General features: G+C 33.7%; 1 protein-coding gene across 2 annotated transcripts in view; it reads left to right on the top strand.

Annotated features, from left to right (window-relative positions):
- Positions 1-18,404, top strand: part of AGPS (alkylglycerone phosphate synthase) — a 136,210-nt gene that overhangs the window by 60,602 nt on the left and 57,204 nt on the right. For both annotated transcript variants that reach the window (XM_040643467.1, XM_040643464.1), the window contains exons 8-10: positions 1,730-1,810; positions 10,017-10,142; positions 12,176-12,284. In XM_040643467.1, the coding sequence (XP_040499401.1) occupies positions 1,730-1,810; positions 10,017-10,142; positions 12,176-12,284 (316 nt within the window). The remainder of the gene's footprint in view (positions 1-1,729; positions 1,811-10,016; positions 10,143-12,175; positions 12,285-18,404) is intronic.

Raw genomic sequence — 18,404 nt, 5'->3', positions numbered from 1 at the left:
TACAATTGTGATTTGCTCTGGAGTTGAGAAGCTATGTCTGTGCATGATTTTGCCCAGGGTACTTCTGATACAGTGTATACAAAATATGATAGTTACACCAGTTTTCTATTTCTATATTTCTTAAATATATACAATAATACTAAGACCTATTGGTCTCAAAGTTTTTGTCTTATTGTTAACTTGGGTAGTGTATACTGGATATAATAGGGTGTCCTATGTATTTTCCGTAGGTTTTTCTGTGAGTACCCATAAAGGTATTTTTTTTTCTTTGCCTTCTTCAGTTTTTGTTTTTGTTTTTTTCTATCAAAAATATGTTTGTGCCCTTGTTAGACACAAGGTATATAATTAGCACAAGTATGTAATCACTTCAAGAGCCAGCCTACTAGAGGAGAAGATGTGTATAAGTTATTGTTAGGTACCAACAGATTACTGAATTCTGTCTTTTTACTTTAGTTTAGTACTTCCTTTTGTTTAGTGGCTATAGGACCAAAAGACTGATTTGCCGTAGTTATAATGAAATTACTATTGTTGCATTGTGAGACTATAATTAAAATGAGAGTTTTATATAACAAAAAATACATTCACATATATCATCTTATTTAATGTTTATCATAATCCTGTGAATTAAGCAGTGCAGTTATTTGTATGTATTCAGATTTGGCATATAGGCAGACAATTTTAGCATTGTCTGTTTTATTCTTTCCTTTTTATTATTAGCTAGATTTATCTGTATTAGTTATTGCCATGAAATTGAACATATCAAAGTGCAAAGAAAGCGACCCTGGGATCCAAAAGAAGAGTGTATATGTTAACCTGATTGCTCAGCCAAATAGAAGGGGAAAGAAGTCTGTTTTTAATGGAAAATAATTCATGAAGATTCATATATATATATATATATAAAAATTAGGTCAACCAAGAATGTTAACATTTTTTGGGCAATTATACATTTGGTAAGTTGAGCTGGTTGATACTCAGTTCCTTCTTTTTAAACAGGAGGCAGGGGTGTGCTTTGGTTTCTGTCCGGGGCCTCTGGTTCTATTTTGGATTAAAAATAAAGCAGGAATGCCATTTACTATATTCAGATGTCTTTGTAGGTGTCTTTTTCTAGTCTCACAATGGCCATCTTCTGATATTTTTAAGTTACATATGATTGTTAACTATTAATAGTAGTGCAGAGAGTATTTGTAGAATGCCAGGAACTTTGTATGTTAAGGGTTTTTTTGTTTGTCTGTTTTTTTGTTTTTTTAAGATTTTATTTTTAAGTAATCTCTTCACTCAACGTGGGGCTCAAACCCACAACCCGAGATCAAGAGCTCCATGCTCCACCGAATGAGCCAGCCAGGCATGCCTGTATGCTAAACTTTTTATGTGCAGTATCATTTAATCCTTACACCAACATTATGAGTAGTATTACTATTCACACTTTGCAAATGAGGAAACGCTAAACTTAGTTAAATAATTTGCCTAAGGTAAGAGGTAGAGTTCAATTCAAACTAATCCCTGAATAAAGACAGAGTCTGTGTTTTAAACCAACTCCTGTGCAATATACTGCCTGTGTTACTCTATCTGTCATGTTGTATAGTCTGGGATACATGGGTAGTGTAGTAGTGTGGGTAACCCTATTTGCTAGTTTTGTCTAGTCACTTGCTACCTTGAGTTAGGAAGTTATATTTCCTCAGAAGATGTTAATAGTTCTTGGAGATAAGACTTTTTTCTTCCTTTGCAACAGAATCGAATCCTCTGGGTTGATGAGAACAATCTGACAGCTCATGTGGAGGCTGGTATCACAGGACAGGAGTTGGAAAGACAGGTATGTTATTTCCTTTAATTAAGATTTTCAAAATTGCTATGTGTCTTCTTTATTTTTTTATTTTTTTTAAGATTTATTTACTTAGCAAGTTGCGGGGGCAGAGCAGAGAGAGAAAGAGAGAGAGAATTTCAAGCAGAGTCCCTGCTGAGCATGGAGCTGGACTCAGGGCCTGAGCCAAAACCAAGAGTCGGGTGCTTACCCAACTGAGCCACCCAGGCAACCCTCTGTGTGTCCTCTTTATGAGTGGAGTACCTTTCACAGCACATTATCTGAACAGATTTGCTCAGTTTCCATTGTGGGTCAGGCATTGAGCTAGATACTGAAGACACAGTAGTGAATAAGACACCATCCCCTACCCTTGGAAAGCTTATAACAGAAAGTTAGGCAAATAGACATGATTCAGAGTGAGAATTGCAAGGTGAAGGCTGAATGCAGGGTGTTATGGCTCATCACATAGAGTTAGCAGGGAAGGAGTTGAACAAAGAAGTTATCACAGAGAACACAGCATTTAAAATGAGACTTCAGGATGAATGAAAGTCAGCAAAAAAGGAAGTGGAAGTGGAGAGAACAATCCAGTCAGAGGAAGCACCAAGTGCAGAGGCTTTTAGGGCAGCTATTGCTTTTGGCGGACCTGCAGACAGCTGAGTGTGGCTGAGGTCTAGTGTGTGTTTATGGGAGAATATGCATTCTTGGTGTTGATATGTTGCATGGGAATATGTATTGCGGTGGTAAAGGATGAAGTCAGGGAAACACGAAGAGATCACATTATAAAGGGGCCTTATAAAGCCCCTTTTAGAAGTTTGAACTTTACCTCTGTATTCAGATAGTTCTGGCTTGCTCCTGTGTGGAGGATGGATGGGGGACACGTACAGGTGGTTAAGAGGCTACTGGCATAATTCAGGCAAGAGCTGATAGTGACCTACAGTAAAGGAGTAAGAATAGAGCAAAGTGGAACATACTGGACATTGAATTCTCAGAAGTTCATGATAAATTGGATCAACTGGGTAGATGTTGGTATTTACTATGAATTGAACTTTTCAATGAGTAATTTCTTTTTTTTTAAGATTTTATTTATTTTAGGGGGGGGCGAAGAAGAGCAGAGGGAGAGGGAAAGGGAATGAATCTCAAGCAGAGTGTGCTAAGCATGGAGCCTGATGAAAGGCTTGATCTCATGACTCTGAAATCATGACCTGAGCCTAAATCAAGAGTCAGACGCTTAACTGAGCCACCGTGGTGCCCCAATGCCTAATTTCATTGAAAACTGCTCATCTAATGAATTAGTCAAACTCTTGGAGACCTTGTAGCACCTTTTTAGGATCCTGAAGAATTCTTGGAAAACTTTAGGTTCCTTTCATGCATTCTAAGCAGGTAATTATTAAAATGTATTTCCAACCTCCTCAGACACGGTCAAGATGACTTTAACTCAGCTTTTGTAAACAAAAATTAGGAATTTAATTTGTTGGTGATCTATTGACCACTTTGTTCAACCTGAATTACAGAGACGACGCCTTCCTACCTTTGAATGGGACGGAGAGAGATAAGACATGTTTGTCGATCTTATTTTTATTATCTTTTTCCTTATTTCTTGGTGAAAAGTTGAATGAAATTGGTATACCACTGACCAGTTCTGGATGAAAGGCTTTGAAAAAAATTATTAAACTATTGTCTTTATTTTTTATTTAATGCACTAAGATAGAACTGGAATGAAATTGAACATATTATTTGAGGCAGTGTTAAAGATCTTCAATAAGCCAAGTTTTTATATAAGTCCAGGTAATTATTTTGTTAATTATTATGGTTTATAATGAACTTTAAGTGGGCAGAATAATAGTATTTAGTGAAAAAACCTGTAAAAATCCCATTTGAATTTTTCCATTATATCTGAATGAGGCATTATCAACACAGCAATTTTTTTATAACAAAGGGTGGCCTTTCATGTCTCTAATTTTGTATCTTTTATTACAGCATTTGATGGAGTATTTTAACCTTTCCAAGTTTTCTTTTTTTTGAAAGGTTAGAATTAAAATTCAAGAAACATATTTCCTTGAAATTTAAATGACATTTTCCTAGACTAGAACTTCTGATATTTTACCTACTAGTTCATTTCCCAGAATGCCAATACAGAACTTTTCTTTTTTGCCTCCAGTAAACTGTAACGTAATTTCTACAGCTGTTTTGATCCCAGTTCAAGTTCTTCCTCATTAAACTTCTGTACTCTTCAGTTTCCTAATCAGCTGAGGTAACCAGCTTAAAACATCCTGCTTTTTCCTTCTAGAAATTTTAAAATGACACAAAGACAGTAGTTGGGTAGCACATGTTTTAATCTCTTTAGTTTGTAAATTACATTGATTTTATTATGTGTACAGTTTAAGGGAGGTCACTAACATGTCAATTATGGATTTGTTGTATAGTAACTTCATTGAGGTATAAGTGTCATACAGTAAATTGCACTTATTTAAAATGTACAATTTGATATGTTTTGATACATCGGTGCAATTGTGAAACCATCACCACAGTCACAATAATGAACACTTGTACCAGACCTAAAGATTTCCTCTTGCGTCTTTATGATTCTCTCTACCCCTTACCCTCCACCCCTAATAATCACTGATCTGCTTTTTTTTTTCTTTTTTTTTTAAATAACAGAAGTGTATTGTCTCACAGTTCTGGAGGCTGATCTGCTTTCTGTCACTGTAGATTTGTTTAATTGTCCTACAGTTTTACTAAAATCTAATCATGTACTCTTCTGAGAGGGGATTGAGGCTATGGCTTCTTTCACTAGGCATAATTAGTTTGAGATTATGTGTATTATTGCATGTATCAATTAGTTTATTCTTTTTATTGCTCAATAGTATTGGATTGTATAGGTATACCACCGTTTGTTAATCCATTCACTTGTTGAACACTTAGATTTATTTCCAATTTGGGGCTATTACAAGTAAAGCTATTATGAATATTCATGTGCAAATCCTTGTGTGGACATATAGTTTCATTTCTCATGGGTAAATATCTAGAAATGAAGTGGCTAAATCAAGTGGTATATATATATACGTATATATACACACACACACACACACATCAAATATATGTATGTATACACACACATATATATATAAATATATAAAAAAGGTATATATTCACCTTTTTGAAAACTACCAGACATTTTCCCAGAGGGCAAATTTATATTCCCACTAGCACTGTGTAAGAGTTCCAATTTCTCTATATCCTCTCCAGTACTTGTTAATGTTAGTCTTTTAAGTTTTAGTCATTCTAGTGGATGTATTACAGTACCTCATTGTGGTTTTAATTTGTATTTCTCTAGTGACTAGTGATGTTGAACATCTTTTCAAGTGCTCTTTGTCATCCATGTATCTTCTTTGGTGAAGTGTCTGTTCAAGTTGTTTGTCTAATTTTTAAATTGGGTTGTTTGTTTTCTTACTGAGTTTTAAGAATTCTTTACATATTCTGGATATAAGTCCTTTTGCAGATCTATGCTTTGCAAATATTTTCTCCCAGTCTGTGGCTTGTCTTTTCAATCTCATAACAGAGTCTTTTGAAGAATAGATGTTTTTAATTTTGGCGAATTCCACAATATTTAATTTTTTACTTTCTGTCATATCTAGAAATCTTTGCTTTACCCAAGGTTACAAAGATTTTCTCCCATTTAAGTTTCATAGTTTTTGGTTTACATTGAAGTCTCTGATGAGTTTTGAAGATTTTTGAGTTAATGTTTATGTATGGTGCAATGGATGGATTGAAGTTCATTTTTTTGCATATGAATAATCCAGCTATTTCAGCACCATTTGTTGAAAAGACTACCCTTCAAATTGTGTTGGCTATTCTGGGTCTTTTGCCTCTCCATTTGGACTTTAGAATCAGTTTGTTAATATCTATGAATAACTTGTTGAGATTTTTATTGGGTTTGTTACACTGAATCTGTAGATCAGTTTGGGAAGGACTGACATCTTGATATGAGTCTTCCATGGACATGGAATATCTTTTTATTTATTTAAAACTTCGATTTTTCCTTATAGATCTTGTAACATATCTGTTAGATTTATACCTAAGTGTTTCATTTTGGGGGAACCTAATGTAAATGGCATTATGTTTTTATTTTTAAATTCCACTTGTTCCTTGTTGGTATATTGGATAGCAGTTGAGTTTTGTGTATTAATCATGTATCCTGCAGTCTTGCTTTAATTGCTTACTAGTTAAGGTTACCTTTCTGTTTTTTCAAAGATATTTTAACTGAGTATAGAGTGATAAGTTGATAGTGTTTTTCTTTCAGTATTATAAAGATACTGCTTCAGTGTTGTTTCACTTTACTGTTTCTGGCAAGAAATCTTATCTTTGTCCCTATGTACATTCTGTGGGTTTTTTTTTTCTCTGTTTGCTTTTAAGATTTTCTTATAACTGGTTTGAGTTATGTGACTGTGATAGACCTTGGTGTAGTTTTTTTGTGTGTGTGTTTCTGACATTGGGGCTTTGTCGAACTTCTTTTAGTTGTGGGTTTATAGTTTTAATCACATTTGGAAAATTTGGGGCTATTACTTCAAATATCTGACCCTCCCTCCCCGACCAGACTTTTAGGGACTCTGTTTCCTCATATATTAGGCTGTTTGAAGTTCCACAGCTTCCTGCTGCTCTTTTCCGTTTTTTCTGTAGATTCTTTTGCTGTGTCTTGGAGTTCACTAATATTTTATTTGCTCAGTATATTCTGCTCTTAACCCCCTCGAGTGTATTTTTTATCTCAAACATTGTATTTCTTACTTTTCTATATATTGAATTTGAGTCTTTCTATATTTTCTGTGTCTTATTCTGAACATATGGAATACAGTTGAATAACTGTTTTAATGTCCTGGTCAGCTAATTCTAACATCTGTGTTAGTTTTGGGTTCGTTTTGATTATTCACCTCATAATGATTATTGTCCTCATTAAGGGTTGTGTTTTCCTGCTTCCTGGTACGCTTGGTAATTTTTTATTAAGTACCAAACATTGTGAATATTATCTTGTTAGGTCTGGGATGTTTTTTCAATTCTATAAATATTCTTTTTTTCCCCCAAAGATTTTATTTATTTATTTATTTATTTATTTATTTATTTATTTGAGAAAGAGAGAGGAGTGGCAGAGAGAGAGGGAGAAGCAGACTTTCCATCAAGCAGGGAGCCCAATGTGGGGTTTGATCACAAGACCCTGGGATCGTGACCTGACCTGAAGGCAGACACAACCAACTGAGCCACCTAGGTGCCCCCAATTCTATAAATATTCTTGAGCTCTTTTTCTGGGATGTAGATATTTGGAAATAGTTAGATCCTTTAGTTCTTGCTTCTGTGATCTTTTAGGTGGGTTCAAGAGCAGTCCTCCATCTGAGGCTAATCATTTCTCATTACTGAGGAATGACCATCTTGGGTTTCTATCTCATGCTTTGTGAAGGAAAAATTTTCCAAGTCAGGTTGGTGGGAACAGATTTCTGGCCCTGTATGAGTGCTGGTACTTTTCTCTAATCCTTTTGGATTATTTTTAACTCTCATTCTTGGTAGTTTCCTCACTGGTATGTGCTTTTCATTACTCTGCCAACTACTTGAGGGGACCCTCTGCCAGTCTTCAGGGTTCTCTCTCTGTGCAGCTCTCTTCAGTACTTTCTCTTGTGAATTCTAGATGCTTTGGTTTCCCACAGCTTTGAACTCAGTCTCCTTACCTCACACTGCTAGTCGTGCCTGGATTGTCTTTACCTGCATCGCAGTCTGGAGCATAAGCATGGGGCATGGATAGTATTCACTTACTTTGTTTGCTTTCTCAAGGGATCACAGCCCTTTGTTACCTCATGTTCAGTGTTTAAAGACTTTTGTTTCATATATATATATTTTTTTCATGTTAAAGAGTAAATCTAGTTCCTTTTACTTGAACTTGGTGAATGTCCCTGCTGCACTTTTAATTTTTTCTGTTACACTTCTAATTGTTCTGTATTTATTTAATTATGTTTCATGTTAATTTCAGTTCCTTTCTCTATCTATATAATAACAAGCTCTGCAATTTAGGATTTGCTCTTAGTGATGTGTCTGATGCTTAGAACATAGTAAATATTTGTTGTTTTAACATTGAATGGGAGTACCGAAGTGAGTAAGATAAAATTCTTACTCTGTTTTATGGCATACAGATGGAGAGGAGAGGTTATTTTACTATATGAGTTAAATCTGTAAATCTTTCTTCAGATTTTTCTGGCAACTAGTGACATTAACAAAGACACAGCAAGGGGCGCCTGGGTAGCTCAGTTGGTTAAGTGTCTGCCTTCTGCTCAGGTCATGATCCCGGACTCCCGGGATCGAGCCCCACATCAGGCTCCCTGATCAGTGGGGAGTCTGCTTCTCCCTCTGCCCCACACCCCGCACTTGTTCTCTCTCTCACTGTCTCTCAAATAAATAAATAAAATCTTTAAAACAAAAACAAAAAGACACAGCAAAGACACAGAAGAAAAAGTGGCTGAATGTATATGGTCATAGGTACCATTTATTAAATACCTAACCATATGCCAAAAATTGTTGCTTATTAGTGCACTGTAGCATGCAGTTTTTCTAGCAAGCATAAATGACAAGTTTCAAGTTCAGGTTCTTAACCATTACACAGGAAGTTAGATTTTAACAAAGTAGTAGATTTAAAATGGTGTGCTGGGTCGAGGTCCTTGAGCATAGAGACTGTCTTTTTTTGTTGTTGTTCTTTTTATATCCTCATTTTCATTGCTTTACATAATTCATGGCTCATGGTAGCCACTTTATTATTGAGGAAGGTAATGAAGTAACCTACCAGACATAAGAGGCAAGTTATAAGTATATCTAACATTGGATGTACTTATAGAAATAGTTTAGATTTAATTTGCTTTGGTGTAGGTAATGTGGAGATTTTGTCATGAGAATATGTGAAAACTCCCTGTTTAGTGCTAGGATATCTAAGTGCCCTATGAATGTTTTTTCTTTTTCTGCTAATTTCAGAAAAATTGAGTAACAGTAGTCTTTTTTGAGAGTAAATAATATGAATATAGATAGGGAGTTAGATTAGAACTATAAAATATCAGTCCGATAATCCTCATTTTAAATTCATTCATATATTTAAGCTACTTCTTTGTGAGTAGTTAATAACTTCTTTAAATTAAATAAACACCTTCAATATTTAGTGAAAATAATTTATTAATAATTGATGTCTCTTTAAATGTTGTTTTCCTAGCAAAAATATTAGAAAAGATAAATAATTTGCAATGCTTATGTGAAAAAGCTGACAAATTATGTTTAACCTATTAGGTTCTCTCATTTTGGATCACAACTTTTGTACCATACTTACGGAAGAAACATAGCTGACATATTCTACATCTCTGCATGGCTTACTTGAAAAATAGAAGCAGTTGCTTAACTGGATGACTATCAAAATGGTCAATACAGATTGATGGGCTTGAGTGCAGTAGACAGTGAGTGTGCAGATGGTGGTGTCTGTACCATTTGACATGAGATGGCTGAGTCTTTAAAATGGTTTCAGTGGAATGGCTTTGGTGGTGTTGCAGTAAAGGGCATCCATTCAACTTCAGGTGCTGTGCAGATGGCAAAGCCAAGCTAATATAGAAAAATGAGAAACAAGTGACTATTTAATGTACAGGAATGCATGATCTGCATCACAAATAAATGATGGTATTACATGCAGGAAACCTAGCCAGATGGCTGTACATTAAAACACATGACTCCTTGAGAGAATTAAGTACAGGCAATTTGCTTAGATTTTCTGCGGGCCTGCTGCATATTATATTAGGGTAGGGAGAACAAGACATTAAGTGCTTTATTCATTGAAAGTGTTTAGGTGAAGTTGGCAGTTATTTAAGCATAATCTGATCTCCATAAGTATTTAAATCGTCTCTTTGCGGTTAAAAAAAAAAAGGAGGGACAGTTATTGATTTTATTTTGAAAGGATGTAAGGAGTAAGATTGGCTAGCAAACCTGTCTTTTGGTCCACATTTTTTAGTTCTGTAAAGTTTTCCACTGGGCAAAAGCTTAAAAAATTTTATGGATGAGCATGATAAAAGTATTTCTTTTTCTGTATAGGTTTTAATGAATCCAAATACCAGTGACATATGGAAATTTTAAAGTGTGAAGAGTTAATGCGTTGAGTGATATGTAAAATGGTCCCATTTTCACTAGTAAAATACTACATTTCTTTGTTTTTCAGCTTAAAGAAAGTGGTTATTGTACAGGTCATGAACCAGACTCCCTGGAATTCAGCACTGTGGGAGGATGGGTATCTACTCGGGCATCGGGCATGAAGAAGAATATCTATGGCAATATTGAGGACCTGGTAAATTTTTTTCTGGTTACAATGTCACAATTCATTAGTTTATTACTATAAAGTGATTAAAACCTTTTTTAGAGTTGTGTGGTAGGGTCTCCATTTATTTAGTGATCTTATCATTGCCACTCTTTTGCCTCAGGAGAGTTTATACTTATTTTTCTCAAAATTTTTTTTTCTATGTAGAGTTAAAGAGCCTGATTGAAAATGTTCTAGTAGGTGGCAGTATGACCTGTGTGTGTACATCATTTTATTTTAGCTGATCCGGTGCCAGTCTTCTGGGAGTTAGTGTGGTAATAGTGTAACTGTGGGCATTCTGGCTAGGAATTAGATATCATTTGTTCCATGTGTAGCTTTTCCAGTGATTAGTTCTGTGACCTTGTGCAGATTGGTTCACCTTTCTAAACTTGTTTCCTCTTCTGTAAAGTAGAATATTCACTGCATGGAATTATTATTAGTGTATATTATAAACACTTAAAATGTTTACATTATCCTGTTTTTTTTTAATTGAGGATATTTTAGAAATCACATTTTTCTTTTTACAAATAAAATAACAGATTCAATTTCAGAGAGAATTTAATCCTTTTACTATTGGATTATTAAAGACTTTATCATAGTTAAGCAAATATGTGATAGACTGCTACATTTAGTACTGCTAACGCATGTAATTTATTCCTTTCTTGGAGAGCCTTAAGGACCACAGATTATAAGATATATCCTAATGTGCTTATTTGCATGTATATATCTAGCTTTATATAAAACAGGATCATGCTGTGTTTAATCTCTTTAAACTGTGTTATCAATATATTAATTTGTAAATGAACAAAGACAAATGTAAATGTACACTATCACTTTTAGAGTGCATATAATTCTTTTACTGATAATTCATGGTTTATAAAGTAATTCCCTATTAGTGAATATTTAAATTATTCTTAATTTCAAAATTGTAGGAAACAAAGGGGAAAATATCTTCTTTAGTAATTTCTTTAGCATACATCTTTAATCACTTTCTTTGGGGAAGTTCCAAGAGCTTGAATTGTTGAATGAAGATGTTTATATACATTTTTTAGTCTTTGGATCTTTGTCACCAAAATGCTTCATAGAAATTTGTGCCAATTGGCATTCCCCTTAGCACTATGAGGATCTTTATTTTACTGGACCTTTTATTTAGATTTTTGTCTTTTTAATTTTTTATTTCTTTAATTGCTAGTGAATGTATACTTTTAAAATGTCCTCATTGGTGATTTTTAAGTTTTAATTTTGTGGATTGTTTATTGATGTCCTCTGCTCATTTCCTTAAATAATAAATAGACTATTTTTGTTTATCTGTCAAAAAGCTGTTGTAAAAATGTGTTGGATTTTCACATAACCATTTCCTGATTTGGATTTCAGGAACTGTTTTTGAGTCCCTTCCCCTCCAGTGTACTTTTTCACTGGTGTGAGACTTGTATCCTATGCATCTCTCTTTTCTTCTCTTTAACACTACATCTTCCCCTTCATCCTAATTTTGACCTGGTTATAATTAATACTTCATTCTTGTTATTCTTTTCTACTGAGTGGGCAAAGTAGATAAATTGAGGGTGGGAATAAGGCAAGAATAAATTTTTCTTAGAATTCTAAGCATCTGAAGCAGCTTGATGTGAGTAACAGTGCTTCATCAGCGTTGTTAAAAAGGTGAAAGAATGAACCTATTAAAATATGATCATTGATTATTTTTTTTTCCTTTAGTTCTTGGCCACATTGATAATCCTAGACTAAATTTGGTTTAAAGAAAAGTGCTTTTCATTGTTTTAAGATGATGAATATACCCAAATCAATAATCTTAGAATGATTTTTTTCTTCTTTTAAAGTTATATAAAATTTATTTTTAGTCTTAAGAATTATTAAAAGGTATTAGAATTCTGAAAGGTGTCACCATTTATCACTTAATCCAATATTTTTAAAAGGAGAGTTTTTTATAAATATGGATGAATGTGTGTACACACCCGCACAACATTCACTGACAAATATGTAGAATTTATATCGTGCATTGTATTAAACAGGTGGTTCATATAAAAATGGTAACACCTAGAGGTATAATAGAAAAAAGCTGTCAAGGACCTCGTATGTCAACAGGCCCTGATATCCATCACTTCATCATGGGATCTGAAGGTAAATATAACTAAATTTATGATGAAAAAATACAGGTTAGTGACTCAGTTTTGTGAAAATCTGTGATATTGTGATATAAGATCTTTGAAGGAAAGACATGTTTTATATATTTAAAGAATGGTGATTTTTTTCAAGTTTTATTTCTTTAATTTAGTACTTCATAAAGTTTTTATTATGAGAACATCTTATTAAATGTCCTTTTACGTTTTGGTTTTTTATAGTTTTAGAGATAAGTTAGCCTTTTTGGTATTTTATTTTTGTTTTAGAGTTTTTAATCAGTGATTTTAGGAAGAGTAGTTGTTAAGATTTAAAATGGTTGGCTTTAAAATTTTATATTTTAGTATTCTCTAATCTTGTCTGACTTCTCGGTGGGGGCGGGGAGGGCTGAGAAAGTATTGTCTTAGTGTCTTGTCTTTCTATAATTGTACCTTTTGTTACGTGCTATTTGCTTCTTTGAAGAAGTGGAATTTAAAATCCTGTTGATTTACGTATCTTTTAAAATGTATGTTTGGTTGGGGGTTTTTGGGGTTTTTTTTGGTTGTTGTTGTTTTACTATTTAACTACTATTTGCTTGGTTACTTAATGCTGGATGGATTAGAATGTAGTTCTTTATCTCATACAAAACATTTAATTGCTTTACTGTTCAGGAAAAAAACTGACCTTCTATTTTGCAAACTAACTGTTATGTGGTAAATTTTATGGATAAGATGAGCATAGTCGTATTTTTCAATTCTTAGAATGGTAGAGAGGGATATCCCTTAAATTCAGAGAAATAAGATAAAACAAATGTCTCTAAATTAGTGGAGGAACTCATTACTAGTTTAGAAGATGGTACAAGCTAAAAAAGAGTTTTTCAAAATGTTCAGCTGTATTTATGGATAAGAGAACAATTACAATAAACTAGGATGATAGGACATAAATTCTATCTTTTGATAGTAACATCAAGGAGGGAAAAAATGACAAACTGTATCAGTGACATGCTAAAGGTCAACGATTGATTTGATGACCAATATATAGCTTAGATATTTTTTCATGATAATCAGTGATAAACCTTTGTCAAGATGTCTCCCCAGTTTACTCTCTTATTCCTTTTCTGATCAGTATACTCGTCTATGGAAAGATAGAACTACATTTTTAATGAGAAAAAGTGTTAAATTCCCTTAATATAGTTCTTTGGTAAATATTCTGCAACTGCTTATACTAACACATCATCCAAAAGTTAGCTAAAATATATAACCTTTTGCCACCAGGTGGCAAATTGAGTAACAAATAGGTATTAAAACTGACAGTTATTAATTATACTGTTGGTTCATATGTAGTTGGAGTCAACTCTATAAATATAAATGATCTTTTTAAGTAACTCCCATTGCTTTGTATTTTTAAATTTTTGGTGCTATATCCTGTGCTGGCACACTGAAGGACACAGGTAACAATTGACCTTTATAGTACAGTATGATAAATTATATGATAGAAGTAAATGCAGGAGAAATATAGACAAAGTTCGCATTGATGGGTGCTTAAGAAGACCTCTTCAGAGGGGCCATGCCTAAAGTAGTCCTTGAAGGTTGATAAGGAGTTGAGGGAGTAAGGTGGGGAGGGAGTTGCCCTGCAGAGAGAACTGCAGGTGGACAGACCTAGAAGTGAGAAGAGCCTTGTCTGCCTGGTGAAGCTGCCAGGTTTTCAGTGTAACCGGAACATAAGATTTAACCGTAGGGTGGAGTAGGCAGCAGGTCTAGGGGTAGAGTGGTAAGGGTTACAGGATAGCTGGAGAGATAATTTGGTCTTTTATGCCTTTTAAAATAGTTTAAACTGTATCTAAATGACTAGACTACCCCCCTCAGTAGTCAATTATTCTTTGAATTTAAGGAAGGTAAACTCGTAATAATAAAGTAAGCAAAGAAATGTTATTTATTAAACATATATACTAGGGCAAATTACTGTATTTAAATGAGATCTTATTATAAACATACATGTAAAATGCCATAGTGATTTAGGAGCATATCTTTCAAATCTGGATTTCAATCCTGGTTCCACCACTTAAATTTCTGTGACTTTATGTAAATTAGGTAATTCTCTATGCCAGTGTCCTCAGCTATAAAATGGGGACAATAAAAGAATCCATCTTCATAAGCTTTTGTGAGGAGTAAATGAAATTAGGATAAGCAGTCTATAAGCATTTAGTAAGTACTCAACAAATGTTAAATTTATTACTGTTGTTGTTGGCATTAGTGATCTTTACAAGTGCATTTATAGTCCTTAATCCCCATCTCTGTATGTATGTGGGTATAGAATCATCTTAATGTAGGCCAGGAGACCGCATGATTGAGAAATCATATTCTTTTTTATTTTATTTTTTACTTTTGAATTTTATTTTTTTAAAGTTTTTATTTAAATTCTAGTTAGCATACAGTACAATATTAGTTTCAGGAGTACAATGTAGTGATTCAACACCTCTGTATATCACCTGGTACTCATCACAACAAGTTCATATTCTTTTATAATATGTATTTTTATCTGCTATCTTGAACCATCTGAATAATAAGCACCTGCCTTAGATGTGAATCATAAACTTTTCCTCAAGTTTTAAAAATATTTTTTTGCTACAGTTAAATCATCTGATGACAACCTTGAAAGCATTATCATTAAAAAAATGTATTTTCCTGATCCTACTAAGTTCTACATATGACTAACCATGTTAAATTTAATGTTTTTGTCTTGTTTTGTGTTACAAATTTTTCATAATGATTTTTTTCAGTTAGCAGCTTCCTTCCATTTTAGGTGCTATAACATGATCAATATAATGAAAATTATAATAAATAGTCAAAGCCTCCGAAATGCTTTGCATTCCTTTCTTATATATGGAATTTACTAGTAACTCAAAATAATTTGCTCTTTTATTTGAAAAATGGTGAAAACTACATTTTTATTTTTTTAACCCGTGACCCACCCTTGTTTTTGCTTTTTGCTATATGTTGAAATAAGTGAAATGCTTATTATCAGTCCTTTTGTGTAATTTTACCTCTTGTAAGACAGCTTGAGTGGTTATAATATCCATGGGTTGTACTTTGTTTCCTTGTTTCTTGAAAATGCTGCTTCAGTGTTGCCTGGTTTTATAAGTTGTTTTAAAAAAATCTAAAGCTATTTCTTTTGGCTTTGTAACTTGTTTCCCTTTTTTGCCTGGGTGTCCTGAAGATTTTTTTCTTTATTATTTAAGTCTACTACTTTTATAGCTCAGAGTTGATTGTCCTAGGTTGTTTTGCATGGCACCCAGTGGACCCTTTCTGTGTTTATATTTAGGTCTTTTATTCTTTCTGGAAAGTTTTTTGCATCTAGTGTTAAATATTAGGGGTCTCCCCCCCCCCCCAATGGTTTGATTTTTCTTCTTCAGGGACACCAGTTGTACTATGTCTGACTGTGTTTGCTTGTTTGGCATTTCAGCCACTATATTTCTCTGACCCTTCTTATTCCCCAACTTTTTTCTTTATTTCATTTTCATTCTCTTGGTTATTTTCCTTCTTTTCTTCAATGCCCTTTATTAAGTCTTCATTTGAAATCTATTCTCTGTTTTCCTTTGGATACCTTATAACTTAGCCTTCATTTTTATATGTTGTGTTATTGTTGCTGCTGTTCTTTTTCTTTCCTGAGATTAGTCATCTCTTATTTCATTTCTTCTTGTTTTTTGTGCACTTGTGTTTTTAATGTTTGTATTTCTGATTCAGGTATTTTTTTTAATATCCCCAAATGCTTGCTTGACTATATTTAATTCAGTTTGAGATGTCTATTACTGTTTTTTTCAGGATCATGTTTGGTTTAGGGGAGAGACTTTTCATCAGCAGAAAAGCTTTTATTTACATTTTGTCATTTTCCAGTAGTTTTTGTGGATTTGGTCTGCTTTTTTTCTGTTGCTATTTATTACTTAGAAAGTGTTTCCTAGTTTGGGAATGTCATTTTCTGTCACTCCTACCCTCTCTTGTGCTACTTGTTTTGTGGATGGTGGTGGTTTTGGTGGGAGAAGGCATGGCGTGTCTTCTTTCTCTCTTATAAGATCTTTAATTTCCCTCTCTTACTTCATTCTTTCCCATCAGTACTTTGTCTCCAAGGAGTACCACACTTCTCTGAATATGATGCTTCCCTGAAAATACTCCCCTTGCTTCTCCAAGGCTGCCATTTCTAGTTCCTCTCATTTTCAAACCCCTCCCCATAGCCAGGGCTGTGGATTTCCCTGTACAGGATTTTGGTATTAGTGTTGCACTTTTGCTGTCTGTGGTTGATTTTGTCTTTACTTCCTCCAGGTCTTCTGATAACTCTCCATTTTTTCTTTTAAGCCTTCCCTTACTTTCTACCCTTACAAGCTTGTAGCAGGTGGAAGGCTATAGTAAGCCTTTTGTAATTTTTTCATTTTATCTCTATTTAACAGGTGATGTGACGGTCAGAGTATTTTTTTGTCTCCTAGTAATATTGAGTTTCATTTCAGTATTATTTGTGGTTTTGTGTTTCTTGTTGATTTTTATGTTTGGGGAGGAAAGTAGAGAGAGGGTGAAGATTCAGGATCAAATGACTGCCATTCTTCTTAGTCCTGAAGTCACCTGAAAGTATTGTTAAATTACAAAAGAGTTTATTTACTTTAAGCAAATACTTGCATTTATATCAAATAGCACTTGAAGCTTTCGGTTTTCTTGAGAACAAACATCAGATTGGAAAATTATAAAATAGAAAATTCTTAAATTTACTGTAATGTAGTTTTGATAAAACAGAAAAGTGAATGATGTATAAGCCTCTGTGATGTCATATTGCCATGGAGCTATTTATAAACAATTATATAAAGTAGATATAAAATGTAAAAGTGTTATAAAGTGGTGTAATGTACATATAATCAAGTGATAAGTAATCCAAGTCTTTGATATCACTCTGCTGACATAATATTCCCAAAGCAAAGGAATCAATAAATATAATAAAACACAACAGAAGCAAGCCTTTTGATTAAGTGAATTTAGATATATCCATTTGTGATGGCTAATTTGAGTGGAAGCTGCCCTCTGAGACCTGGATGATTTTGCTTTCACGGTGGGACCCCCAGTAGACTCATAGCTGGATAGTTGCAGAGACTTGCCTTGGGCATTTCATTAACCTTGCAATAATGCAGTGTCTCATTTTACTAATTTTTATTTATTTTTTAACCTCATTTATAATGTTACGGTGGGTTTTACTACTTTAGAGTGCCTACTCTACATAGGAAGCAATACAGGTAGGTAGAAGTTAAGGCATGGTCACTTTTCACTGGTACCTTAGAATTTTGATGTAGAATTAGAATTTTGAAGGAAGTTTGCTAATGTGAAGATATATATATTTTAAAATCAACTTTTTGAATAAGCAATAAAATTAAAATATGGACAAATGTACAAAATTCAAAAGGTACTAAAGGATGTATACGGGAAAACCTGCCTTCTGTCCCTTCTGATCCTTTCCTTTGTTCAGAGTAAACACTGCTATATTTAAGTATATATGTATGCAGTTTTAAAAGCACAAACAGGAGTTTACTACTCTGCTTTACCCTTTTATAAGGCTTACTCCATATCATTATATTTAGAGCCACTTCATTCTTTTGGACAGCTACTGAATGTACACTAACCAGACCCTCATTGATTGGCATTTAAATGGTTTCCAGCTTTTTCCTGGATTTTATTTAAGTTGTATTAGATGATGTTATATGCTATAATTCAAAGATATATTTTCAAATGGCTCCATTTCTCAGATGTTAAGGAAGGATTTCACAAAAACCTGGGAACTTGGAGTTTAGTTTTAAGTAGAAGAGTGTTCCTGTCTGCAATCACGGCTTATACTGACCTTTTCCTTAATGGATTTCAATCTGGAGACTTTTGAGTTTCAGCAAGTATTTATTAAAGTGTTCTGTAATCTGTGATCAAATTAGAGTAAATAGAGAAGATGATTCCTGTGTTTAGGAGTATATGCCTGTCAAACTTCATTTCATTTGTAGAAACGACTTTTAACAAGGCTATCGGGAGCGTCTAAAAATGTTGAAAAGAGTTGAAAGAATTACAAATAAGCTTAGTGATGGTATTAGTATAGTGGTAGGAAAATTAGCAACTTTAAAAATTCAAG

Source organism: Ursus maritimus, unplaced genomic scaffold (genome assembly GCF_017311325.1).
Source record: "Ursus maritimus isolate PB19 unplaced genomic scaffold, ASM1731132v1 scaffold_1, whole genome shotgun sequence".
NCBI classification, from domain to species: domain Eukaryota; kingdom Metazoa; phylum Chordata; class Mammalia; order Carnivora; family Ursidae; genus Ursus; species Ursus maritimus.
This window is presented reverse-complemented; position numbering and strand designations above follow the sequence as displayed.